General features: G+C 49.5%; 9 protein-coding genes across 9 annotated transcripts; 6 read left to right on the forward strand and 3 right to left on the reverse strand.

Annotated features, from left to right (window-relative positions):
* Positions 1 to 2494: 2494 nt before the first annotated feature.
* On the forward strand, positions 2495 to 4204 carry FSUBG_9945 (uncharacterized protein; the record flags this gene model as incomplete). Its single annotated transcript, XM_036688511.1, has 2 exons — positions 2495 to 3951; positions 4012 to 4204. The coding sequence occupies 2 exons, from the start codon at positions 2495 to 2497 to the stop codon at positions 4202 to 4204; spliced, it is 1650 nt and encodes a 549-aa protein (XP_036534539.1).
* A 1512-nt stretch (positions 4205 to 5716) lies between these two features.
* On the forward strand, positions 5717 to 6622 carry FSUBG_9946 (uncharacterized protein; the record flags this gene model as incomplete). Its single annotated transcript, XM_036688512.1, has 2 exons — positions 5717 to 5794; positions 5846 to 6622. 2 exons carry the CDS (start codon positions 5717 to 5719, stop codon positions 6620 to 6622), a joined length of 855 nt encoding a protein of 284 aa, XP_036534540.1.
* A 459-nt stretch (positions 6623 to 7081) lies between these two features.
* FSUBG_9947 (DFG5) lies at positions 7082 to 8573 on the reverse strand (the record flags this gene model as incomplete). The annotated part of the gene is made up of 3 exons (XM_036688513.1): positions 7082 to 8283; positions 8334 to 8438; positions 8489 to 8573. The coding sequence occupies 3 exons, from the start codon at positions 8571 to 8573 to the stop codon at positions 7082 to 7084; spliced, it is 1392 nt and encodes a 463-aa protein (XP_036534541.1).
* A 2382-nt stretch (positions 8574 to 10955) lies between these two features.
* On the forward strand, positions 10956 to 12749 carry FSUBG_9948 (dihydroxyacetone kinase; the record flags this gene model as incomplete). The annotated part of the gene is made up of 2 exons (XM_036688514.1): positions 10956 to 12228; positions 12283 to 12749. 2 exons carry the CDS (start codon positions 10956 to 10958, stop codon positions 12747 to 12749), a joined length of 1740 nt encoding a protein of 579 aa, XP_036534542.1.
* A 215-nt stretch (positions 12750 to 12964) lies between these two features.
* FSUBG_9949 (small nuclear ribonucleoprotein Sm D2) lies at positions 12965 to 13523 on the reverse strand (the record flags this gene model as incomplete). The annotated part of the gene is made up of 4 exons (XM_036688515.1): positions 12965 to 13007; positions 13082 to 13339; positions 13414 to 13446; positions 13501 to 13523. 4 exons carry the CDS (start codon positions 13521 to 13523, stop codon positions 12965 to 12967), a joined length of 357 nt encoding a protein of 118 aa, XP_036534543.1.
* Positions 13524 to 13952: 429 nt separating this feature from the next.
* Positions 13953 to 15444, forward strand: FSUBG_9950 (enoyl hydratase; the record flags this gene model as incomplete). The annotated part of the gene is made up of 2 exons (XM_036688517.1): positions 13953 to 14000; positions 14056 to 15444. The coding sequence occupies 2 exons, from the start codon at positions 13953 to 13955 to the stop codon at positions 15442 to 15444; spliced, it is 1437 nt and encodes a 478-aa protein (XP_036534544.1).
* Positions 15445 to 16980: 1536 nt separating this feature from the next.
* On the forward strand, positions 16981 to 20900 carry FSUBG_9951 (CENP-A multicopy suppressor 2; the record flags this gene model as incomplete). The annotated part of the gene is made up of 2 exons (XM_036688518.1): positions 16981 to 17092; positions 17143 to 20900. The coding sequence occupies 2 exons, from the start codon at positions 16981 to 16983 to the stop codon at positions 20898 to 20900; spliced, it is 3870 nt and encodes a 1289-aa protein (XP_036534545.1).
* A 642-nt stretch (positions 20901 to 21542) lies between these two features.
* On the forward strand, positions 21543 to 23613 carry FSUBG_9952 (DNA polymerase alpha subunit B; the record flags this gene model as incomplete). The annotated part of the gene is made up of 3 exons (XM_036688519.1): positions 21543 to 22009; positions 22060 to 23389; positions 23443 to 23613. 3 exons carry the CDS (start codon positions 21543 to 21545, stop codon positions 23611 to 23613), a joined length of 1968 nt encoding a protein of 655 aa, XP_036534546.1.
* Positions 23614 to 23742: 129 nt separating this feature from the next.
* FSUBG_9953 (micro-fibrillar-associated 1) lies at positions 23743 to 25131 on the reverse strand (the record flags this gene model as incomplete). The annotated part of the gene is made up of 1 exon (XM_036688520.1): positions 23743 to 25131. One exon carries the CDS (start codon positions 25129 to 25131, stop codon positions 23743 to 23745), a length of 1389 nt encoding a protein of 462 aa, XP_036534547.1.
* Positions 25132 to 25460: the final 329 nt, after the last annotated feature.

A 25460-nucleotide genomic window follows, 5' to 3' on the forward strand; every position in this document is an offset into this window, starting at 1 on the left:
AGTGCTGGGAGCCTGCCCGGAACCTAATGGAGGGGACACGAAGTTGACGCGAAAGTCACATGATGTTTCAATCAAGAGTCTTCGAGAAATCCCTGTCAATCTACACATGCACCATACCAGTTATTGTTTAAGAGAAGTTCCTCGGCGTTGTAAAATGGGCTTCATAAGGCAAGAAAAATGATACAAAATCTTGAATAGCTCCAAATGTCGCTTGCGTACAGAGCTGTACCAGGATGTTCGAGGCTCAGCTATGAGACCACCCTCTTCAGGCACTGACTGTCATTATTGTGAGAAAATCTAAAAGTCTGAGATAAGGACAGCCCAAATAGTAGCAATACGTAGTCAACTAGACATGCAAGTCAGCTAGTTAACGAGTGTAATTATCACGAACTTACATACATACTACCTTACCTAGTTATTACGTGCAGCATAGGCGACGGCGCTGAGTTGTGCTCAGCTCTTCTCGATCTGCAATTTTAATGCAAGGTCCACTGCAGGCGCAAAGCCAAAAAGGACAAAGACCCCTGACCCTGAATGACAGGGTCACGGGAACTTCTCCATCGTCGTGGCAAACGTTGACCCGTCCGTCAGCAAGGTCAGTCAGTCCAAGATGCCCAGTACCAAAGCGGCCAAGGATGGCAAAGAGATAATTATCAGAACTTTGTTTGACAAAGGTAACTACGGGCAGTGCAGACGCTCGTTTGTTGTTGTCTTCCATTGGAACCCTTGCCTAGGTACTTACCGAGAATGTAGCTCAACCGACCATTGACCCGACTTATATATCTTCTTTTCTTACTTATTAATATTTTAAAAAATCTATTCTTAATTAGTTTAAATTATTTTCTATTAATCTTTTTTTTTTTTTTAAGATTTATTTTAATATTTTAAACTTAGGATTTAGATAGCATTAGTCAGGTGAGATATTGAAATCCTCACTGCAATGGTCGGATGACTAGGGGGGGTCAATGGTCGGTTGACATGTAGTCTCCGGATCAGAAGGAGAGGGTAGCTAGCAACGGGGCGGTCTGATGAATCGAGCATAGAAAAAAAAGTTGAAACCAAGAAGTTGAGATGGCCGACCTTGTGAGTCGAGTCAAACTGGGGATATGGCCCACTTCGCATAAGGCGTTGAGCTCGCTCGATGGATGGCGCAAAACGGGGCAGCGACAGCTGGTTGTCGGGGTCAGGTGGTGCGATTGTCACAACCTGAATGAGACCTGCGGGTTGGGCCGTAAGTGCAAGATTTTGTGTCAGTTCGCATGGCACTGGCATGGCATGGCATGGTGTTTTGATGGATGCCGAGGATCCATCCATTTGATTGATTTGTGAGCCTCCCTCCATAACTACCCAAGTACCTATGTAAACAAACATGCCCCAATTTCCAACACACGAGACCCTGCTGCAGTAACATCTACAATTCATGTCCAATACTTTACCTTGCCTGGCCTTATCAACCCATGGTCAAGTTCGCGCGCCCCGAGTATCACACGCTTTAGATCCTCAATTACAGGACCACTCGCCTACTGAGACGTACAGATTCTTGTTCGCGGCTCCAGTCACCTTGACAGGGCTGCCGTCGAGTTGGCCATTCTCCCGGAATTGCGTATCAACAACATCCAGTTACCTTTCCTTTGCTTTTTCGACATTCTATGGCCTTTCCAGCCCGTAAACGCCTGTTCGGGAATATTCGCTCATTACGGAGTACACTCTTGATCCTTTTCTTGCCGTCAATTCTCTTTTCCATCAGTACCTATTCTTTCCTTTTATATCATCTTTGTTTCTAGCTCATAATTACAGTCTCACTTCTCGACGACAATTGATCTCTCAACGGCTCCTTATCGCCCGCCCCATCCGCTTAACGTCATCCTGTCCCTTGCTGGGATTCGTCAATTTGTTCGCGTCTGGCCCCTGGCAAGCCTCATCGTCCCTGGCTTCCTAATTCGAGAAGTTCCTGCGTCCTCCCCAGCGTCCAATGGTGTTCCGCTGCCCGCTCCTATTCTCCTGACAACGCCCGCCCAGTCTAAGCCAGTCAACGTCTATCCAAGTTAGGGGATCTAGGGGCGTGCTACTGAACGCCTGCAGGGCTCTATTTACGACGACAACCACTGAGCAATTGGTGGACACTCCACCCCGGCTGGCGCCATACCCCATGCGAAACTTGATACACCACTAAGCCACCCACAATCCACCTTGGACTCGCCTCTCTCTCCTTATTCTGATGAACGGCTTTCTCTTTCAAATCTGCGTTGCTCATCGTTGCTCGTTCGCTCTCTTCGATGATCACTGCCATCTGACACAGTTACACCATAGAGCGCTCACTGCCAGAGCCACTGTTGCTGCTGTCGCCGCTGCTAGATTGCGGCGCCTCAGAGCCCGAAGAGCTCTAGCCACTCATTTCCATTCTCAGTTACATTTCATTTTGCATAAACGCCGAAGACTGCTCGGCCTCCGTTCCCTTCTTTTCAATAAGTCGAATCCCTACGAGTTAATGGGCATGGCCTCGCAACAACAAGCTATCCGTCGACGCTACTCAGTTGCCGACCGTTTGCCAGCGGATTTAGTTCTTCCCACCACTCCATCCAACTCAAATTTTGAGACAGCCCCTAATTCAACCACTTCTGCTACTGCTTCTCCCACTGTCGGTGTCGCTGCCTCCGTCAACCCTAGGTACGCTCCTGTTCGTGACCTGACTCAGGGGTCCAACCCGAGACACCTGAATTCCTCCTTACACAACCGCCACGGCAGCATGACTTCAACAGCAGCAATGCCTTCCCGACCGGCTTCAAAGGACGAGAGCGTCCCTTTCAGACGTGGCCACGCTCGTGCCAAATCTAGTGTATCCAGCATGAACCGCCAGGTCAATCGACTCTCTTTGACGCTCCCAATTGCCCCCCCTACAAGCGACCCTTCCCGACCAACACCGACTTCTACTTCCATGTCATCAGTCCCCCCGACACCAATCGAATCTGGCATTGCTACTCCTGCTGACGCAAATGGGTTTATCATCGCAATTGCTGCTCAGGAGAGACGTGTGCTCGAATTGCGTGAAGAATTGTCGCGTGCCGAGGCAGATCTAACGTTGCTCAAAAAGAAATGGACCGCACAAGAGAAAAAGGGCGACACCATCCCTCTTGAAGCATTTCGCAGTCCCGTTTTATCCTCAGAAGATGATACTGCATCTATCCGGCGAAGTGTCGACTCAGATCGCAGGAAATTGTTACAGCAAACTCAGAACCCAGCGACCCCCAACCGAAGAAGGGTCCTCCGTGGCGGGCATACAAGAACCCTATCTCTGCTATCGCCGGCGAAACCAGACGCAGGATTCTCATTATACCAGGATCGCGATCACGAGCAGGAGCAAGTAAAATTACCTTCAATAGAGCGCAGGACCGCTCAATTAACAAATCCTCATTTATCTAAGCGTGCCTCGTGGCAGCCACGCACACAACAAAACGGCCCGGTTGTTCCACAGATTGTCGAGGACTTTAAGTTGGGCCTCAGGGCTTTTGTCGAGGACATTCGCCAGATAACAGTTGGGGATGAGCCAATTAATGGTCAGCCCGTTCGCTCCAACAGTGTCAATGAACGTGGTGAAGCCAATCGAAACCAGGATACCATACGACCGAACCGCCCGCTAAGGCCCAAAGTGAGCACAGTATTTGAACCACCTCACAACAACTCGGATGCAACTGAGACCAAATCCTCGACCTTGACAAGCACAGCATCGAAAAGGCCCGAACTACCTTCACGGAGCAAAACAAAGTCCAAGAACAAGTCTTTCTCTTGGCAGCCTCTTGGATTTGATTCGATGGATGATAACGACTGGTCTAATTGGGAATCTCCGGCCTCATCTTCCAAGACGTCTCGCTGGAGTGGATCTACTATTGGCAGCGGTGGACTGGACGATATGTCTGCTACTTCAGATGAGGGAGAACCTACGGACTCACCCTCGTAAGTCACTTGGCATTGGAACTGAGATGAAATGCTGGTGAAGATGCTAACCGGGCATAGTAAGAAGAAGTCGACCGGCTACGAAACCCCTTTGCTCTCTCCCAAGCTAGAAGAGCTTCTACCCAACATCGTCAACCAATTCTCGCCTAGTAACATCAAACGCACCGCGACAACCCTGATGGACGAGTGGGAGAAGTCCCTCACAGACCCCAACTACCCTCATCAGACACAAAACAAGGAAAACACTGCTTAGACAATCTTTGCCTCAACCTTTCGCAGCGCATCTATATTATGTTGAGCATACTTTTGAAGCGATTTGCACACATTTTCTTTACATAAAAATGGCCAGGCGTACACAGTTTCGGTATCACAGACCGGTATTTGACGACTAAGAAAGACAGAAAATGAAGCTCGGCTGCCCCTGATGGAGTTTGCAGTTAACGGATCCCATTTCGTTACGCGCTGTTGGCACTCTTGGAAGGGCTTGTTTGAATCTCATATTGCGAGAGTTATTTTGCTATTTCTATCGGTTGTATCTCTTCTTGTATGGCCTGTGTGTCGGCTATTTGGGCGTATCGTCTGAGAATCTGCACACATGCAATTTGGGCTTTTGGTGTTATTTAGGATTATGATAGTGAGACGACCCTCATGAGTGACGACTAGGGAACCGTCACATTCTAAGTCAATTCGTAGATTATTAAATCTTTGAAATATTGCTCATCTTTCCATGACTTGAGCGACAGGCAACATTCTCACTCTAAGAGCTTCTGACTCGCCTTCTAGCAGATTCTCACTGTTGTTTAAAGATTTAACAGCCAGGGGCAATCGTGTCTCAGATTTATCGAGTCTCGGCTAGTTAGACGCAGATCTACCGCCGGAGTCGTCGTCAGGAACTCGATCTATTGTTCGTTGCTGGGGCAGCCAAGAGTGGAGATGCGTTCGATCTTGGACGTAGGATAACGTAACTCAAGACGGTGGAGATTATCCGCAGTGTGAGTGATCCTGCAGTAGCAGGCAAGGAGGTGTAATAAAACTTGGGACCTCTATCCTAGGTGACAAAAAGCCTTAGGCAAGCTTAGTTAGACTTAGTGTAATTTAGTAAAGATATAGAGGATCTTAGACTAAGTTTTTTTGACACCTTAGCTCAACGTCAGAAGTCTTCTTACACCCTGAGGGCAGGGCATAAAGATGGAGTTACAGAGAGCCCGTTAGGTAATGGACTTGAGAAGGATGGAGCACAGTGAGCACACGGTCAGATAAACAGTCCGATGTTTTGCGGGTTTGCAGTCGTGATTTTACGTAGGTAGTATATACCAATGGAGTTCGGAAAACTTGGCTGAAGCAATGCAAGTTTTCGTTCCGAGCTTGGCTAACAGCATGCCTTTGTTGATTTGGTTTTGGCAGACGTACGTATATCATCAGGGCAATTGAAAACAATACTCAAGCACCTTTCATTGAGATTTTGAGCATTAAGCGAGTGCGAGCAAGCCACCACCACCGAGAGTGGCTTAACTACCTAGACCAGCGTTAGTCGTCGTATGCAGCATCATCGAGGCATATCGCTGGCTTCTGGATCTCGCATTCGCTTCGTCAACGTATTGCTGAGACATGCTCCTTGTGACCTGGGCCTCGAAAAATTTGGTAGCGGATGAGCCACCTCTGTAGAAAGAACAGTCAATATATAAACCACGCGCCCTGAATCTTTGATGTTACTCTTCCAACTCTGGCACTCAATACCGAGTCGGATGAATCAAACGACCACAAGATGAGGGAATCAGAATTCCGTCCCAAATTGGAGCCAACTTCCCGGCCTATGAGATTTGCCTCGACAGCTGGGATGCTTGTAAGTCATGAGCCCTGTTTTCATGCTTACTCTCAACTGACGCATGGTAAGTTCATGTTCAAAGACTGCTTCAAGCCTCAAACTACAGTAGTCCTTGGATCACTCATCCAACTTGCTCTCTGTGCTGTTCTTCCTCTCCGTTGGGCGGTCGTACCACCCTTGGCCGTCTTCTTCAACTCCATTGTCACAACCACGATCCAACTTTACAGCACAAAACCTAACGAGTATAATAAGAATGCCGTACCAGGCCGTGCCACTGCACAACTTCCTTTCTCTACTGGATCCTTTGGTTCAACTCCCGGAGCAAGCCCCATAGTAGTCTTTCATCTTGGAATCCAGACCAACCACCCTCTCGGTCTCACAGCACCAGGCATGGAGCGAATCAGCAAATACTTCATGGCTATGCATAGAGATCTTATCTCCGAACCAGACGAATATGGTATGCTGAGCTCTTCAACATGGCGAGGAGATGAAAGGAGCAGCAACAACACCCTTCTTCTGATCTACTACTTTCGTGACTTAGAGAGTCTGCACCGCTTCGCACATGATGAATTACACCGGAAGGCATGGGACTACGTCAATAAGTCTAAGCTCAAGCATGTGGGGATCTTTCACGAAACGTTTAACGTGCCGGCTCGCGAGTATGAGAACGTCTATGTTAATTGTCATCCGGTATTGATGGGCCAAGTGACGATGAAGATGACGGAAGGGGGCGAGAAAGAGGAAAGGTGGGTTAACTCCCTTGTCAGTGCAGATACTCCCCCTTTGAAGACGCAGTATGCAAGGATGTCCAGGGGTGAGCATGGGAGTTTGAAGGACACGGAATAGTGTCAAATAGTCATGTTTCTTAGTTCGGAGTTTGAGCATTAAATAAATGGCGATACTGAGCTCTATCTAGATCGTCTCACGATAACGTTATTTTTAACCATAAGACTTTAATTAAAAGGACTGAATGATAACCATTACTCAAAGTTTGCTTTGGATCCAAGACTCAAGACTCTGGTACTCGTCGCTACGAAGCGTAGGCTGAGAATGAGATTTGCTATATGCAAGCAACAACAAGAAATAAATGGGCATATGAGAACTCCTACATGGATCATCGTGGGTCCATAAACATGGGCAACGCATTCAATAAGATTTGTGAATAAAACTCTGCAGCCTGGCTTAGAAGTCTGAGACCAAGTCAAGTCCAAGGTATCCAAACTAGCAACCTCTCAACGCCCCAAAACAACAAATATAACAGACACCGCCTCTCAACGCCATACCCTACCATAGAAGCTTAAAAGTCTAAAAGTCGATGACTAAGAATGAAACACCCCCGATGACACCGGCAAGGAAAAGGAACGTCAGAATACCTGCGCCAGCCTTATCAGCCGTCGTGATGTCCTTCATTGGAGGGGTTCCGTCACTGTCGTTAATGTCCGTATTTCCACCACCCGGATTTCCTTTGGACGTTCCACCGGTCTTGGAGGTGACAGGCCCCTTGGCACTCTCCACCAGCGTGTACATGATGATCGAGAGGGCGTTCATCTGGGGGCCAACTCCAACAGAACCATCAAAGCTACCCGTCGTCCAAGAGAAGCCACATGCTGTGCCTGCGGGCCCCTTGTAACCCTCCGTGGGTGAGCCTGTGCAGATCTTGGCGGCGGCCTGGGCACTTGTCTTGATGAGTTTCATGATCTTGTCGTTTGTAGAAGAATAAAGTTGCGTGGTAGCTGCCAGCCACCGTGCAAGATACCCCTTGAAGCTCTGTTGGTCCTGACTGCACTGTTTGTGAGGCTCGCAAAATTGCTCGTAGATGATCTCATCTTTGACAAATTTGTTGAAAACATCATCGAGGAGACCGTCTGCCCGCTTCTTCCAGCTATCGCTCGAAGTAAGGTTGTACATGACCGCGGCGCCGTGGAGGAAGATACCTGTGTTGTAGGACCACTGTGTTTTGTCGATATCGGTACATTTCTCTCCTTTAGTATCGCTGATGTGAACACCGTCTTGAACTGCAAACTTGTCGGTGATGATGCCAGAATCCTCATGCCACTTCCACAACTTCTCAGCCCAGTCCGAATAAGTGTCGTTACCTGTATACAGCGCTAACCGAGAAGCGACATTGAAAAAGCAGCCATTGGAGATAGCGTTCTTGTAGTCGTAACCAGTATTCCACTTAAAGATCTGCCAACGCATACCACCGTCGCAGTAATCTGCGTCCCAGCGACTGACGTACTCATTAAAGACAGCTTGAACCTGGGCGAGCCATCCGGGTGTATCCTCAGGAGGATCTGGGAACTGATGCTCAGCTGCTGACATTGCAGCCATTGCCCAGAAACCTTGATCGTCGTTTCCTTCAGTCATTGTCTGGTTATCGGGCATGTAATCGCCGTCTGTGCCGGCTTGATGGATCATGGCTTGTTTCGTGATGTTGTTATAAGAGTCGTCACCAGTGAGCCACCAATAATCAACGAGAGTACCAAACATCGCGCCAGCCTCCCACCCTATTAATTGTCAATAAATGTCTATGGCTCGATTGGTATGGGAGAGTTACAGTAGTAAGGATCTGGCAGGTTTCCTGGTGTATCGCCGGTGTTATTTCCTGTGTAGTATTTTACCAAGCCATAAGCTGCCTGGCCGGCAGCGTTCTCGATAGATTCTGCCACGATGCATTAGTTCCACTACTTTTTCGATAAAAATAAGACTCACTGTTGTCGTCCCATGTTACGTCGTAGGCATTGACTGCTGCTGCCCAGCCAAGTACCACAGTAGTTGCTCGAAGTAATGAATGCATCTTGGCAGCTTAACCCAAAACTCGGAATACCAAGACAATGAAAAGACGGGAATAACAGACGAACTGGACCCTGTTTGATGCCAAGCTCGGCTCGTGTATCCCACTTAGAGGCGTGCGTCGCCAAGAATGAATTCAGCAATATATGGTGATAGAAATATCCAACCACGTAGACGAAAAGAGTGTACCTAAGTAAGCAGCTCAAGAACAACAAAGGAATGAGGATGTCAAGGAAATGGGAATGGGAATCGATATGGAGAAAGAAAAGATGTCCTTCCTTCTAAAATTGGCATGGCAAGAAGGGGGATGGATGCTCGAAACACCCCAATTTTTTGCTGTGGGCATGGCCACTGCTGACATTCATTCATTGATGTTGGACGATACGTCAGGGACTCCACTGAACCTAGGTTGGAGGGAAGGGTCCCCTTGGAAATGGGTTTGTCCAAGGAGAGCGGGAGCTCATCATGGCTCGGGCTCATCGGGGCCATACATACGATGTGATGGATGCTTGTGCTTGTGCTTCGAGGCGGAGCAACAACATGGATCCTAACGGGAACGCGGATCGTCAGGGGGTTCACATACGGAGTACACAGGCGACAGTTAGGACTTCCAGTCTGTCACGAGAAACGGAATGCGAGAGCAATGTGAGAGAGGTACGCAAGCAGACATGCAATGCACTGCACAGTACCTGATTATGATCGGCTCCAGTGTCAGCAGTGCTCCATTTGTTCCTAGAAGAAATGCGGTTCCTAGAGCCAGCACGATCCAATCGTTGGCTCAATCCCTTTTCTGCATGACCTGAAGAGCGGATAAGAAACTATGGAGCATCTCTTTTAATTCGGCCGAGTCTGAAAGAAATATCATTCCGTACCTTAGGGCAAGCATCGTATCGTATGCCTACCTACATAGGCGCGTGTGTTTCACTTTCCAGGAAAGGCAATTCCATCTTTACTTAGCGAGTTAGCCAAGCCGGGATCACGGAACTCTTTGTTTAATTATTTAGTTTAGGTTATTTTATTCCCGTGTTAGCGTGCGCCGTTGAAGAAATTCTAGAAATACTGTGGCAGGGATACAGTATTGTGTGGAGCGGTATGTGGGAATGCAGCCGGAAATTTACCCCTGCCTCAATACGTACCTAGGTATGTCTAACCGAGCATGCGTAGGTATGCACTGTATCCTGACGCGTACACAGGATAGACAGCTTCTTTATCTATAACGAGCTTTGGTTTTCAGTCTAGCAATTGTTTCAGCCAATGGATCTGAACTTTATCCATATGTACGTACTGTCCGGGAGTTAACTAGAGCATGCAGGATGTCGCAAAGTTATCAAGGATATCGACTTCTTGTTATTTGGACCCGTAACCTAAAAGTCTCTGAATAAGGTAGGAATTTATGAGTCGGATGTTATTTATAAACTACGCATTCGGCATTCTAGAACAGAATTGCATCACGAGATGAAGCGGAAATGTTTTAGATTCTGCCAGCCATTTCATCGTGTCTGCATTCTCTTCCACCCTGTTCCTCGGAGAACAATACACCAATAGGGGCACAAATACGCTTCTGTTTTTTTATTTCATTACTTCATTCTCAATTATTAACCGATTAATTACTGGGCTTACATATTGGCAAAAGAATCGCCTTGGCTGGATTGTAATGCATTTAATTAAGCTTATAAAAACACGGTTCACAAGCTAGTATCAAGTTGTGACGAAAATTAGGATATTACTTGAATAGGAAAGCCGGTGGTTACACGCATGCCCATGCAATGCTGCCTCTATATTGCCCCCCAACCATTTGACAATACTGTAGACGAGGGAGTTAATAAACAACTTTTTAAGCCTCCGATGTCTGTCTGAAGCCTGACAGTTGACTAACCTCCGCCCCCATTTCCAATCTATACATTCCGTAGAATTACGCGGTTCTCAACATCTCCATCATTAACATCCGGTATGCCCAGCCCATACAAGTCTCATGATTGCAAGTCAATGGCCACATGCTCATCAACAGTGGGCAGAACTTCGGCATACCTAAACCGAATACCCAATATCCATGAATGGCATCTCGGTCGTGACACATTCTCTAGGTACAGTACCTAGAGTACCCAGGCCTCACAGCTCCAACCCCGCTACAAACCCCGCGATTCCCCCACTTGAGCTCGGTGTTGGCTCCCATTCATCCATCCTTCATCGCTTGAGTCCGTAAATCCAGCATAACCTCATCCGATTGCCACTTCCAGAGTGGCGGTTATCTTGGCAGCTGGTACTTAAGAAGCTTGAATCACTCAGATGCCAGACCCAATTGATCAATAATATCTTCTTAACTAAGAACCATTTCATCTCATCTCGATAATACCGGTTGACCATCTCGCTTCATCCTGCCATTACCATGTCAGCCAAACACTTTGTCAACGATCCAACCCACCTCGTCTCCTCAGCTCTCCATAGTCTCACCCTCATCAACCCGTCGCTCGCCCTAGATCCAGACTTCAAAGTCATCTATCGTCGTCCTGATCCCAATGCCAAAGCACAAGTGTCCATTATCTCAGGAGGTGGCTCCGGCCATGAGCCTTCATTCGCCGGCATGGTCGGCCAAGGCATGCTCTCCGCAGCTGTAGCTGGAACCATCTTCGCATCTCCCTCAGCAGAACAAATACGCACAGCAATTACCTCTCGTGTCGATACGTCAAAAGGCGTCCTGGTCACCGTAATGAACTATACCGGTGACGTCCTCAACTTTGGTATGGCTGTTGAGAAGGCCAAGGCTGCAGGGCTTGAGGTTAAGATGGTAGTAGTTGGCGACGATGTTGGTGTTGGTCGTGCAAAAGCCGGAAAAGTCGGTCGTCGTGGAATTGCAGGTACAGTTCTCGTTCACAAAATTTCAGGGGCCCTCGCAGCTCTAGGAAAGCCACTGGATCAAGTTGCCAAATATGCACAACTGACAGCAGACAACCTCGTCAGTGTGGGCGCCAGTCTCGAACATGTGCATGTTCCTGGTCGAAAGGCCGATACAGAGGGCAGTCTTGCGGCAGACGAGGCAGAGCTGGGAATGGGTATTCACAATGAACCCGGCTCTGGCCGTGAGAAGGCCGAGCTACCTGATCTCGTAAGTAAAATGCTCAAGCAGTTACTCAACACCGCAGACAAGGATCGAGCTTTTGTGAACGTCGATTCCAAAGAAGTTGTTCTCATGATCAACAACCTGGGAGGAGTCAGCGTTCTTGAGTTGGGCGGCATCACTGCAGAAGTTGCGAGTCAGCTTGAGTCAAATTACAGTATCCGGCCCGTGAGAATACTCAGTGGAACATTCATGACCAGTTTGAACGGTCTCGGCTTCAGCATCTCCCTTCTTAATGTGGTCTCGCCTGATTTCGAAGCTCCAAGCATGATTGAATTGCTTGATGCTCCCAGTGAGGTGGTTGGATGGTCCGCACCCGTTCAGGCCAGCACCTGGGAAGCCAAGAATAACAATACAAGAACCGGCCGTGCTGGTGCCATAGGGGATATCAAGTCTAGTGGTCTAAAAACAGACCCTAGTACCGCGCAAGCAGTGTTGAAGAAAGGCCTGCAAAAAGTGATTGATGCCGAGCCAGAGGTCACCCACTACGATACTATCGTCGGAGATGGTGATTGTGGAATTGGGTTGAAACGAGGCGCTGAAGGTCAGTCCGACGCATTGTGGCCCCTAAGAAAAGCCATTCACTGACATAATACAGCAATCCTTAAGCACATTGATCAGCAACCTCTTACCGGCGACATTGTCGTGGATCTCTCTTCAATCGTAACGATCGTGGAAACGGCCATGGATGGAACCTCTGGAGCTCTATATGCCATTTTCCTCAACGCCCTGGTTCATGCTTTTCGTGAGCTGTCACCCGGCACGGCCTCGCCCGAAATCTGGGCCAAGGCCCTCAAAATGAGTAGCGATGCTTTAGCCAAGTACACGCCTGCTCGTCCTGGAGATAGGACGTTAGTCGACGCCCTTCATCCTTTCGTGGAAGCTCTTAACCAAACAGGAGATGTCAAGAAGGCAGCTGACGCAGCACTGGAGGGCGCTAATAAGACGAAGGGTATGCAAGCCAGCCTAGGTCGGACGGTCTATATCGGAGGTAGTGGCTATCAGGAGGTTCCCGATCCTGGAGCCTGGGGGTTGGCCAGCTTCTTCCTGGGCTTGAGCAGCTAGGCAGTCTTATGACCTCTGCTGTTAGCCAGTAAGGCCGGGGTAATCGGCAGTGTGCAAATATTGATAAGACGTATAATGAACGTAATATGGTATGGGGAAATCAACATGTTTTCAACGCCTATGTAGTCCCTGTGAGTCTTGCCCGTAAGACATACAAACATCCCATTCTTAAATTCGAGCTCCCATCGCCCCAAAATCATGGCGGTAGTGAATCATTAGCTGAGAAGAACCAAAATGACGCTATCGCCCCGTAGGAACCTGTTGTAAAGTCAGCACTCAACTTGGACCATCCTGTCACCGCTAATTGACAAGTTGTTGTGTTGTAGACGTACATCTTGCTGATAAATCTATCCTTGTTCACCGGGCGACCCTTTTTCCCGTTTGCTAACCGAGGGGTCTCTGTCCACATCTCCTTTACATTCTCCAGCACCATATTGCAATGGCGGTCGAAGGCTTTGACACGCGCAAGGAGCTTGCGGTTGTTGCGGATGGAGATGAGCACTTGCACGTGCGATCGAACGGCGGTCTGAAGGATAGATAGAGGGCCGGCAGAGAACTCGTGTTCTTCTAGCTGGGCAATCTCGTACTCACTAGAGGATGATGTGTTAGCAATCGAGGACTTGTCGCGGGGCTGGACGAAGAGGAAGAGATGCCTGTCACGTACGTGAGTTCATTGCGCGACTTGCTGAGAAGCTCCCTAATTAGTCTGTTAGTACTGTGGGACTGAAAAGGGGGACTTGTTGTGACATACTGAATCTTGGGGTCCGTCGACATCTTGGATATATTCTGATAGTTTGGTGTTGGAGATGCGCGCAAGGCTGAATCGCAAATAGGTCAAAAAGTCGACCACGAGTTGAGCACGGGTCTGATTGGCTGATATTGCGGACCCACCTTTCGAGCTTCATGAGAAGTCATGTGACGATAGTAGAGAGCAAATCCTCCACCAAAAGGGTGGTAGCTAACCTTGGTATGGGTTTTTGGGCTCTTAGGCGGCTTGTTGCGGACGGTTGAAAAAGCATTGCCGCGGACCTCGGACAAGACTCCAAAGCCATTTTATACCCCCTCTCTTCACCTCGATGCGCATGTCGATCGCATGTGCGCATCGCCAATTCTTCTTCTCATACAATGACATTTCGAACTTTGACAGTCCGAGCTTGTGCCTCAGCTAATGTTACAAATCGGAGCTCACCAAGAATCTTCAATATGGTCCAGCAATCAAAGATTCTGAGCACCTCGCTAGGTGCACGACAGGTGAACACAATCATCTGGGTTTTTCATTGCTATGGATTCTAATTTCATGCCATAGCTTTCGTCCGAAGCCACCAACATCCGAGAGAAGCGAAGCGATGATCCAAATGATGTAGTTTTCGAGAGCAAGTATGGCCTACGAACCGTCATGCTCAACCGGCCGAAGAAGCTCAACTCACTCGATGCCTCGATGATCCGAAAGATTGTGCCCCGACTAATCGAATGGGAAAAGTCTGATCTCGCCAATGTTGTCGTTATGAAGGGTGCTGGCGAAAAGGCTCTCTGCGCTGGAGGTGACGTTACTGCACTCGCCAATCTCAACTCGGAGAGTGACGACGGCTGGCAGAAATCGGCACAATACTTTGCCCTCGAATATAAGCTGGACCACTACATTGCGACATACAAGAAGCCCTACATCGCTTTCATGGATGGTATCACTATGGGAGGTGGTGTTGGTTTGAGTGCCCATGCTCCTTTCAGAATCGCGACCGAGAAGACTGTCTTTGCCATGCCCGAGACTACAATTGGATTCTTCCCCGATGTCGGCGCTTCGTTCTTCCTTCCTCGAATGAACGGATCTGTCGGAACTTTCCTTGCGCTTACCAGCGAGCGACTCACTGGCCCCAACGTCTTCTACTCGGGTATTGCCACCCACTACCTGCATTCTACCAGCTTGCCTGATCTAGAGGCACGTTTAGCCGAACTGCGGTTCCGGGACAGCGACGGTCTGTCTGAACGACTGGCACTCATCAACCAAACTCTTGAAGAATTCTGTACCGGTCTTCCATACGACCAGCCCATAACCTTGAGCGGCGAGATTCGCCAGGCAATCGACCGATGCTTTAACAAGCACACCATCAGTGAGATCATTGCTGCCTTGCAGGCTGAGCGGGGTCCAACTGAGGAGTGGGCGCAGAAGCAGCTCAAGACTCTACACAAGCGATCACCTACAGCTGTGCATGTGGCTCTTCGCCAGATGCGTGTAGGCGGTGAGTGGGACATCGCTGAAACATTTAAGAGGGAGCACCAGATTGCCACCAAGTTTATGCAGCATCCCGACTTCACCGAGGGTGTATCAGCACTGCTCATCCGAAAGGAGGCGCCTAAGTGGCAGCCCGAGTCCCTCGAGGCGATTGGAGGCACAAACGTGGCCAAGCCCTTCTTCGAATACGACTCCAATAATGAACTAGCCCTTTTCACTGATCGCACATTCAAGGAATACCCCCACCGGGAACTTGGTGTGCCATCCGAGAAAGAGATCGAACAGATTCTGTCAAGGGGCACATATACCCAGGAGCAGCTGGCCAACAAAATCGTGTCCTCACGCAATGGTCGCCAAGGCATCGCCGAGGTCGCCAGAGAGATTATCGCTCGCAAGACGGCAGTGGATGACCAAGGCAAGGCTGTTTGGATGGCGGATGAGTCGCTCCCTGGAAGCCGGTTGTAATGCCTCGCATCCTACCAATGCTTGGATAGTAAAATGTAAAAATAGATGCCACTACGAAATGTAAATCATGTAGTCCGAGTGCTGATAGATGAATTGCGATGATAAGCGATAAGAGAAATGTGCTTCAAAATACATGATGCTTTTTTCCTCCCACATGGAGTCACATTTGCGCTCATGAAGTCCACAATGATCATATCGAAAGTGGCGAACGAGAGACTTGAAGTGGGGTTGGGATAAAAACAACAAGAATCATTTTGGCGAGAGATGAAACCTTGGCCGAATAGTCTCATTTTGTCGCGACTTTATTTTGGGACATGACCAATGACCAAAGAGGGGCAGATGCGGTGGTGGAGGGCCAGATGGGCCGGTATGTAAGCCGAAGAAGAAACACCAACTCATGTTTGTTTTCCAGACATGGCTAATACATACATAAAAGGATGGATAGATACGGAGAACAGACAGGGGAGAGAGAGAAACAAACGAAATGCGGAGATAAGGGAACACGACCAGCAAAAGGATCCAGTTGGCAAACTATCTCTTGTAGGCAGGCACCCGATAGAGTCTATTAGATGACCTCAGGCAGAGGGCAAGAGTATAAAAAGGACAGTGTCCCGCCGCAAGAAGAGCCTCGAAAGAAAGACGAGACATCTTCGTCTTTCTCTGGCTCATTTCTATCCATTTTCCCGTCATCGAAGCAAGTCCGCAGTTACTGGGTTGGCCATAGCAAAACGGCCTGCGAAAAGGCTCAGGTTCACAACCAACTAGAAAGATACGTACCTTTTCAAAAGTACGAGACAACTTGAGTGAACAAAGGTGAGCTCTGCTCCAACTTTTCCGGCCCCACTGGACCGCTCCGTATCGGAAAAGGTGGATCACGCTCCGGGCAGCGCGTCTAGAAGGTGAAGATTGTGCTAACTCACGTCACCGACTGCAGGCACTAAAAGGGTAATTGACAGGGGTTATTGGCTCATCAACCACTGGAGTGACACGGCGACCCTCCATCTTTTCTTCAGTTTCATTCAAGCGGAACACGCCTTTGAAGCTGCATCACAACATCTGTGACTTTTTATCGTTGATATTTCAAATTAGGGGTTTGGTTCAAGTTCTCCTTTTCTCTCATTAACCACAGTCCCATCAATATCTTTTCCCCATTTTTCATTATATTCTTCTCTATTTTCTCGTTGTCTAGCCAGCGCGCAAAACTATCGGCACGCACTTTAACTTGATCCACCTTCGCTCCACGACGCGACTTTGGCGGGTTAGAGCGCGTCACGAACATGACGCCCGCCTCCCGAATTTGATATCACGTCCCGGCCAACGAGCTCGAACATTAGACCTCCCCACTACTATTCCCTACGCATCGTTGAAATACCCACTGTCAAACTTCACTTCTTGACCTTTTGCTTCTTTCTTCTTGGCCGTCGCTGCCTTGTCTCTACTTACATGATATAAACCCACCATATACGACGACGACATAATTCACAATTGATTCTTTAACCGCCATCTCTGACCTCCCCCGTCAGGGGACTAACCGCCATGGCTTCACCAATGCCCAATCCTATTCAAGGCGGCTGGGTTCATAACGGTCAGGCGATGCAACAGAACGTGGAAACAAATGAAGCAGGCGTCCAAGTGAGGCCTATGGGCCGTATGCAAAATCGATGCGTCTGGTAGTTAACTTGCTAATTTGATATACAGTCAAGGTGCATTACACATTTGACAAGGAGGCCAAGATCAATTGCCTTGCTCGTTCGACACAAACCCTCTTCGTTCAAACGATTCCTCTCGATGAACAAAACTCTATTGGCATTGTCGACTTGAGAGCGTGTCTACAGGCAATCACCGAATGCAGCCCAGAACTCGGAAACCAAGATAATGAGGGCGACTACACCATTTATGCACTCGATTATTCAGAACCAGACACCCCCTTAGTTGGACAAGGCATGTTATCATGGGCACTCGATTCAATGCGTGGTGGTGAATGGCTGTCTCAGTCGCCCAAAATGGTAACTGGGCGTGTCACAAAGAACTTGCTTGCCGTCTTTGGAGGGGGAAACCGCGAAACAATCGAAGTCAAGCTCAAGTTCACCGTCGGTTCCAGGTTTAAAAGGCGAGAGCCAATTGCTGACATGCCACCCGTTGAGATACCACCTCACCCTATGCAATCCACGCCTTTACAACCCGCTCCACTGCAGCCTGTTTCTCTGCCATCCTCCCGCTCTGCTGAAATGGCCGCGGCTTCTGGTGCTGCCGAATGGAGCTCTTTCATCCAGGCCAACCCTCATATCGGACATACAGCGCATGTGTCTCGAGTGGCATCGCCTGCGCTTTCTCAAGGCGCACCACCTGTCGTAATTGAACGACGAGATTCGATAGATCCCGTAATTAGTCAAGCCAACTCAGGATCGGATGTTCAACGCATAGCACCCATACCCGTCCCTCCGTCAACGACCGCTGCTTCTACGTCAAGACCCTCTAGCAGAAGCTCCCGCAGCAGGAAGCCGCCGACAGGGCGGCCTCGCGGTAGGCCGCGAAAGAAGCCCGCTGAAGGAAACACTTCAGGGTACGAAGACGGCACCGAGGGCGAGGATGGCGGCTCAGTGCCAGTCAAAAAAAGAGCCAAGCCCATGAAGGTCGAGAAGGCTACTCCTAACCCCTTCACTTCAGGTCCGGAGTCTCTACGTGTCACTGCTAGTACCGCTGGTTCTCTTCGAAATTTCCGTCCTGTTAACGCAAACAATGAGGCAGTCGCTGGGAATCATCTACAGGAAGTTCCCCGGGCACCTACTCCCGTTCCCGAGGGAGGACCCCTGACTGGCCTTGCCCAGTCTGGATTCAAAGGCGTCAAGCCTCGGAGGGAATCCTCGATGCGCAAGGAGCTAGGTGCTACTCTGAGCAGTCAAATACCCCCAAGACCCCTTCGTGCCTTGTCTCCGAGTCAAGAGGATGGCCGTTCTCCAGAATCACCTGTCGGAACTCCGGCCTTTTCAGAGGATAGCCCGCCGGACATACGGTCTTCCCCCCCTATGCCACGAACAGAATCTTTCATGCGGTCAAGTCCCCCTCCTTCCAGTCCTGTTTTACCTCCAATGCCCTCCTTACCACGACAAATATCGAGCTTTGCGGAGAATGAAACAGACGACTTGTTGGATGAACCTATCTTGCCGACAGCCAAACAGGGCCAGACTTATAGCCAGCCTAAGAAACAGAAAGTAATGGAAGACGTGGATAACACCGGAATTCCAACTCAAGTGTTCAGGATCGAAGACGGGCCAGAAGGGCAAGGGCTCGTTCATATCCAGAACTTCAACACCCCTTACCCAACCTCAACTCCTGCTGGCCCCCCTCCGTCAGAACCCGTTACCGCGAAAAAAGTTGCCATCCCTAGATTAGTTCGAAATTCTTCTCAGAAACGACCTGCAATCTCAAAACAACAACCACGAAGCTATGCACCGACACCTCCTCCTACGACAGATGCTCCAGAAAAGGATAGCCCAGTCCCTACCACTGCATCCTCGGTACCTGATTCTACTCAACCGCAGGGCAGCCAAGCTATAGAGGCAATGGAAGAAGATGCCCTCTTTGAATTAGTGCGCGCAGTCTCTAGTTCTTCTGAGCCTAATACTTCAATTTCAACTAACCAATCTACTGAAGGATCTTTACCTACTTCAAAATCAAGTACTCGCGCCATCGCACCAAAGCCCCGCGCCTCGCGACCACTCGGCAGATCACAGTCCGCAGGAGTTCTAGCTTTGCCATCTGTACCGGCAAGCGAGCCTGCCGGGCCATCTTCTCTATCACAGTCGGTCCTTGCGGAGCCGCCTCGCGCTTCCACAGATGCCACCACCACTTGTCTTCGTCGTTCCAAATCGGTCAGCGTTCCCAAACCGATTGCTGCCAGTGACCCTTTGGGACCGCCTGAGACATGTTTCATTACAAACACTCTACCTACTCTGCCAGAGGCAATCTTCCCGCAAAGCAATTTTCCTCCTATGCCCTCGTCCCCGCCCTATAAGTCCAACAAGAACCAAATCAAGAAGGACTCCATTAAACAGAGGCTAGAATCTGCAATCGCAGCTGGCGAGATGCCCCCGTTCTGCACCAACTGCGGTGCCATTGAGACTCCGACCTGGCGCAAGATTTGGGTTCAGGAACATGACGGAGCACCAGAGAACGTTGAGTACTCAGAGAAGCCTGGCCGGGTTACTGCCATTGAGATTCTGAAACGGGATAAGGACAAAAAGCCCCTGTCCCATCGCCTTATCAAAAAAACGCTTGGTTTTGGTGACGATCGAAATGACTGGTCAGAGAAACTGCTCTGTAATCCCTGCGGTATATGGATGTCTAAATATCACAACCACCGCCCACAGAATAAGTGGGATAATGGGCTTCTGGGTCAGAGTCGAAAGAAGCGGGGATCTGCTGGCCCTGAGTCACAGGCAAAACGTGCCCGTACTAAGAGTTCTTCGGCGCCCCATCCTCCTTCAGAAGCTTTCCTAGTCACAGACTCCATTGGACCAACCGAGCGTTCATCCCCTAAGCAGGCTGGTGTTATCTCTATGGGATCACGAGTTGATGAAGATGCAGCCATGCAGAATGTCTTTCATCTACTGGCGGCTGATGGGCATCACACTAAGAATATGAGCCAGTCAGCACCGGGCTCTTCCCATTCCCGGGCTTCCAGAGGTACCGGGACTGCTGACAGTCCCATCGAGATGGACCTTGATGATGAGTTGGGAAGCACTCGACGCCTGCTCTTCCCTTCACCCCGCAAGGAGGGTACACCGAAGACCTTGGGAGAGATCGATGCCAACGTGACTAAGACAGCGGATTGTCGGCAAAACAAGGAAATCTGCGGAAAGGAGAACGCAGTTTGCGATGCTCAAAACGAAGATCTCATTATGGATGATGACATAGAGGCGTTGTTTAACAGCCCAATTCGTCCTTCCACGCCGCCGCCCAAATCCAAGGCCGATGCTGACTTGGCTCTCTTCAAAACCCCGACACGCCCAACACCCAGCCATCGACCTATCACACGCAGTGTCTCGCGATCTCTTCGATCAGTGAGAGATTTATTGTCTCCTAGCCAACAGGCGCTTCTGCAAAGAACGCCGACCAGAAGTCCTGCGAGCGTTAGGCGCAGCCCACGGCTGAATCTGGAGAACAAGCTGGAGAGCGTTCTCGATACCCCCCTGAGCCGAACCATAACGCAGTTGCTCTCCGAGCCAAACTTTGACTTAGCGAGTAGCAATTTGGATTTTTCCACGCTCCCATTGCTAGATACAGATCCTGCCAGTCTAGGTGACTTTGGCAGTTTTCTCAGCACCGACGGCATTGCGCCAAGTTCCTCCCCCAAAGATGGTAATGTGAACTTCACCTACGGCGGTTCAGATAATGTCTGGGCTGAATGGGGCGGTATTGAACACAAAAGTACTGTCCAGGAGAAGGAGAGGTAAAGAATGGTTATAGACGTTCTTTTACTTTGAATGCTTGTTTTTGAGTTCTTTTTTACAGCACTGTTAGTCAACAGGACCATGAAGAGCACGACGGTACGAATAGTCAGGTTGATTTCTGGGACAGGCTTATGCCGAGTAGACGGCGTTTGGACAATTACACGAAAGTAACGGCGCATAGGTACTTGATTTACAGCGGATACGATACCTTGATAGTGGCTGAGAAATGCCTGTTTTAGAAGCAAATTGCAGCATAAGAAAGCAATGACTGATTAATTAAGTACAGTTTTCTTTTCATAAATCATGGTCTATCTGTGTGGCCTGTCTGTATCTTTATTGTTAGTACCCCGTAGTTAATTGTTCTAAACATGATAACTAGTAGGTACCTATGGCCAGCAGATTTTATAGAAAATTGACCGTGCATCATTGGCTGCACTGCACCATTAGTTTCTGACCACTTAACGCGGTCTGGAATTTAGTTACCTATGATACGACGCGTCTGGTCGCGCCCACATCTTAAGTCAGACCCCTCCAGACGTTTTGGCCTTTACCAATGCCATCTTTTCAATCCATATATGACCTGTGTCTTTGCCGGCAATCTCGATTTGCTACGAACAACCACGGTCGCGGTCTATCACGCCCATGATGGCTGACGAAATTGAAGGCCGGTTCTCCCCAAACAAGCCGCTTGAGCCTGATGTCCTCAGCGAACTAGAATCCATTATGCGCCTTCACGGCCTCTCGGCCGAAGACCTCTTTTTCAAATGGGAGTCGTATTGTATAAAACTGGATCTTGATGCTCAGGCCCTAAGTCTCGAAGTTCTTCGGAACCTCAAGCAGAGTATCCAAGATGAGCTCGAAAACAGCCATCGAAAAGTCCAGGTCAAGACCGAGAGAAAGGTCGCCAACACACCGAGAGGCACAGCGAAGGGCGGCGATGTTTTTGGGATGCTAGATGGGCTTGTTCCCAGCACTCCAGCGTCGGGAGCAAAGCTGAACAGGGGTGCTGCGAGTGGCAGTGCTGTTAAGAGAAAGACGGAGACGCCAAAGGGTGGGATGAGCTCGCCAGCGACAGGTATGAGCGAGCAGCTCAAGTCGTTAAATGGACTACCGTATGTTGCTTCGTCTCACCAACTGCCTCGTCTTTGCTAATATTATCCAGGCCTACATCGTTCAGTGATCGAGCGAATCCAGGAGAGACTGTTGAAATTCTCAACGATCGCCTCAATGCAGCCGAACCACCGATTGCGCCTTTTGCCGAGCCTCGAGTAAAGCTCACAGCCGCCTCAGATCAAAAGAAGCTGGGGTACAAGCCATTGGCTATGAAACTCTCCGAGGCCAGCGAAATCCTCGACGACCGGATCGATAACTTCATGGCTCTTATACAGCAGCATCATAAGATCGATGAGAACGAGTTCGGCAGTGCCGCTGCGCAAAGCACAACTGAGGTCGTGGCTGTTGGCCGTATCGCTTCTGACTCCTCAGAAGGAAAACTAAATGCTGCGTCACTGGTACTGGAAACCTCCAGACGAACGGGAATGGGCTTGCGGGTACCCCTAAAAATGGACAGCATCCGCTCATGGAGCTTTTTCCCCGGCCAAATCGTCGCTTTTCGGGGTACCAACGCCTCAGGGAACGAATTTGTCGTGAAGGAGGTTCTCGAGGCCCCTCTACTTCCCAGTGCTGCCTCTTCGCCTTCTGCACTCGAGGGGCATCGTGAGAGGTTCCGTGGTGGTCCTGATGCTATGGACGAAGATTCAGAACCTGCACCTTTGAGCATTCTCTACGCCTCTGGACCTTATACTGCTGACGATAATCTCGATTTTGAGCCACTTCATGCGTTGTGCAGCCAAGCAGGTGATACTTATGTAGATGCGCTTGTCCTCACAGGGCCGTTCCTCGATATCGATCATCCTCTTATTGCCACGGGAGATTTCGATCTTCCTGAAGAGGCAAACTTTGACCCCGATACAGCTACTATGGCAACAGTCTTTAAATACCTTGTTGCTCCCGCTTTCAACCGCCTTGCAGCCTCCAACCCACAAATCACCATCATCCTTGTCCCGTCCATCCGCGACGTATTGTCAAAACATGTCTCATGGCCTCAAGACTCGATCCCTCGTAAGGAGCTTGGCCTTCCCAAAATGGTCCGCATTGTCACAAACCCTATGACTCTTTCGATCAACGAACTTGTCCTTGGTGTTTCATCCCAGGACATCCTCTCCCAGCTCCGCTCGGAGGAGGTTGTGTCTCGCGGTGGTGGACAACCTGGCAGTGATCTCATGAGTCGGTTGTGTCGGTACCTAGTTGAGCAGCGGCATTACTTCCCGCTGTTTCCTCCTACAGATCGCTCTAAGCTACCTAAAACTGGTACGGAAGATGGTTTGGCTACTGGTGCTAGTCTAGATTTGAGCTATCTTGAACTGGGAGAGATGGTGAATGTCAGGCCAGATGTCATGGTTGTACCTAGTTTGCTACCTCCATTTGCAAAAGTACGTCTCTTTGGCTCCTTTTTTTGTCTTCATTCTTACTAACGGAACCTCAGGTCGTCGAGAGTGTCCTCCTTATCAATCCTGGCTACCTTTCTAAGCGTCGCGGCGCAGGTACCTATGCACGAATGACATTATATCCTCCCCCGGTTCCAAATGGAAGCGGCGAGGATATGATGGGCCATCAAATATACGATCGTGCTCGAGTAGAGATTGTCAGAATATAGAGCATAGCTGGGTGTAAGTCCAGTGCTGAATGTAATTTCACAAGACACGTAAAAAAGAAGAAGCCAAATGCAAGGCACATACCATGGTTGTTTGGGTATTATTAATAGTATAACAAGAGCAGGCCGAGTTCATCTGGCATCCACCTTGCGTCTCTTCTCGCTCTCATACCGCTCGTCGTCGCGTGACGTACTGCGTTTACGACGCCGGTAATCATCTCTATCTCTATCGTCTTCGCGTCGTGGCGACCGCGACCTTCGTCGGCTTTGTCCATCACCTCTTGATCGATGAGAGTCACTATCCCTATCTCTTCGATCTCGGTGGCCATTGTCTCTCTCATTCCGGTCGTCTCTCTTGCGATCACCTAGAGGAATGGCATTGGCGCCGCCAGCGCTTCGTTCGTCACGGCCAAACCTGTCGTCGTCGGGTCTGAAACGCTCGTCTTCCTCGAATTGTCCACCGTCTCTCTTTCGGCCATCGCCGATATCTCCCCATCGGCCTGTGTCCTCGGTACGCATGTCCCTGTACTTTGTTGCACCTTTACGACCCAGCTTGGCCATGTCGCGACGCTGCAGGTATTCGGGAAGGGCCTCACGGTTCCGCACGTCGTCCTGGATACGACTTCCCATGATGTCTCGCTTATCCAGACCAGCCGCTTTCATCTCGTCCTGGTAGAATGCTCCCTTGTGTAGATAACGCTGCATGAATGACATTTTGCCCTTGCCCTCCTTTTCCTCTTTCTGTTGCGCCAGGAACGCCTCGTCCTCGGCTTGTCTTTCCTCCTCGGTCAGGTTACGTCGACGCTCGACTTCTGCAAGCTCCTTTTCACGCTCTTCAATGATAGCGCGGGCACGCTTCAGGCGTTTGAGTTCGCGAACGCGCCAAGCTGCTTCTTCAGCCTCTGGATCTAGCCCGTCTGTTGTATCCACATCCGAGTCCTCGTTCTCGTCGTCATCCCAATGCTTTTTGCCTGCTGCGCGAGCGGCAAGATCCTTTTTTATTTGCTCTTCCACAAGCTCGTCGGCGGCTTTCTTGCGGGCCTCTTCTTCGGCCTGCCGTGCTTCTTCCTCTTTTTGCGCAGGGGTCTTGGCATTTCCTCTTTGGCTTTTTGGTACGAATTTCGGCCGAATCATCAATCTTCGTGGCGCTTCGTCCTCGCTGCTCTCTTCTTCGGATTCGCTTTCCTCCTCCTCATCGTCGTCTTCTTCCTCTTCACTTTCTTCCTCCTCCTCTGTCACGAAACCTTCTTCTGCAGCGAGGCGCTCGGCTTTTTCCTTGGCAAGTCTCCGTTCTTCGGCAGCTTCCGCTTCTTTTCTTCGAGCGTTGAGGTCGACTTTTGCTAGGTTGCCTGATGAAATTTTGCCCGCGCTGGTCGCTTTCGGTGGAGGTGGAAGCGCTGGCTCATTAGACTCATCGATTTCGCTCGCGTCGGAATCTGAGTCAGACTCTGCTCCTGTGGGCTTACCAGCGCGATAACGCGCTGGTTTCACCGGGTTTGCTGTCATTCGTTTAGGTGGCATTGTGGTAGAGCGCTGAGGATGATGTTGAAGATGCGACGCATGCTCGTGACGTTGAAGGCTGGTTGTGAATAAATTAATGGGTCTCGGGACGATAAGCTTATCGTAGCAGCTACCCTGTATTAATAGTCAACATCTTGAGGATATAGTTACTTTCAAGTATCTATAGCCTGTTTAATTCATAAAAAAGTGTTGGTAGAACATCCTTTCCTCATTTGTTTTATAACTTTTCAACAGAGTCACTCGAAAATATGCCGACGGAAGCTGTGGTGTACCGTCTACTGTCGCATGGTTCTGTATCAGTCTGGAATAATTAGACTTCGCAAGCCGAA

The sequence above is a fragment of the Fusarium subglutinans genome (assembly GCF_013396075.1).
Source record: "Fusarium subglutinans strain NRRL 66333 chromosome Unknown NRRL66333_c0000164, whole genome shotgun sequence".
Classification (NCBI taxonomy): domain Eukaryota; kingdom Fungi; phylum Ascomycota; class Sordariomycetes; order Hypocreales; family Nectriaceae; genus Fusarium; species Fusarium subglutinans.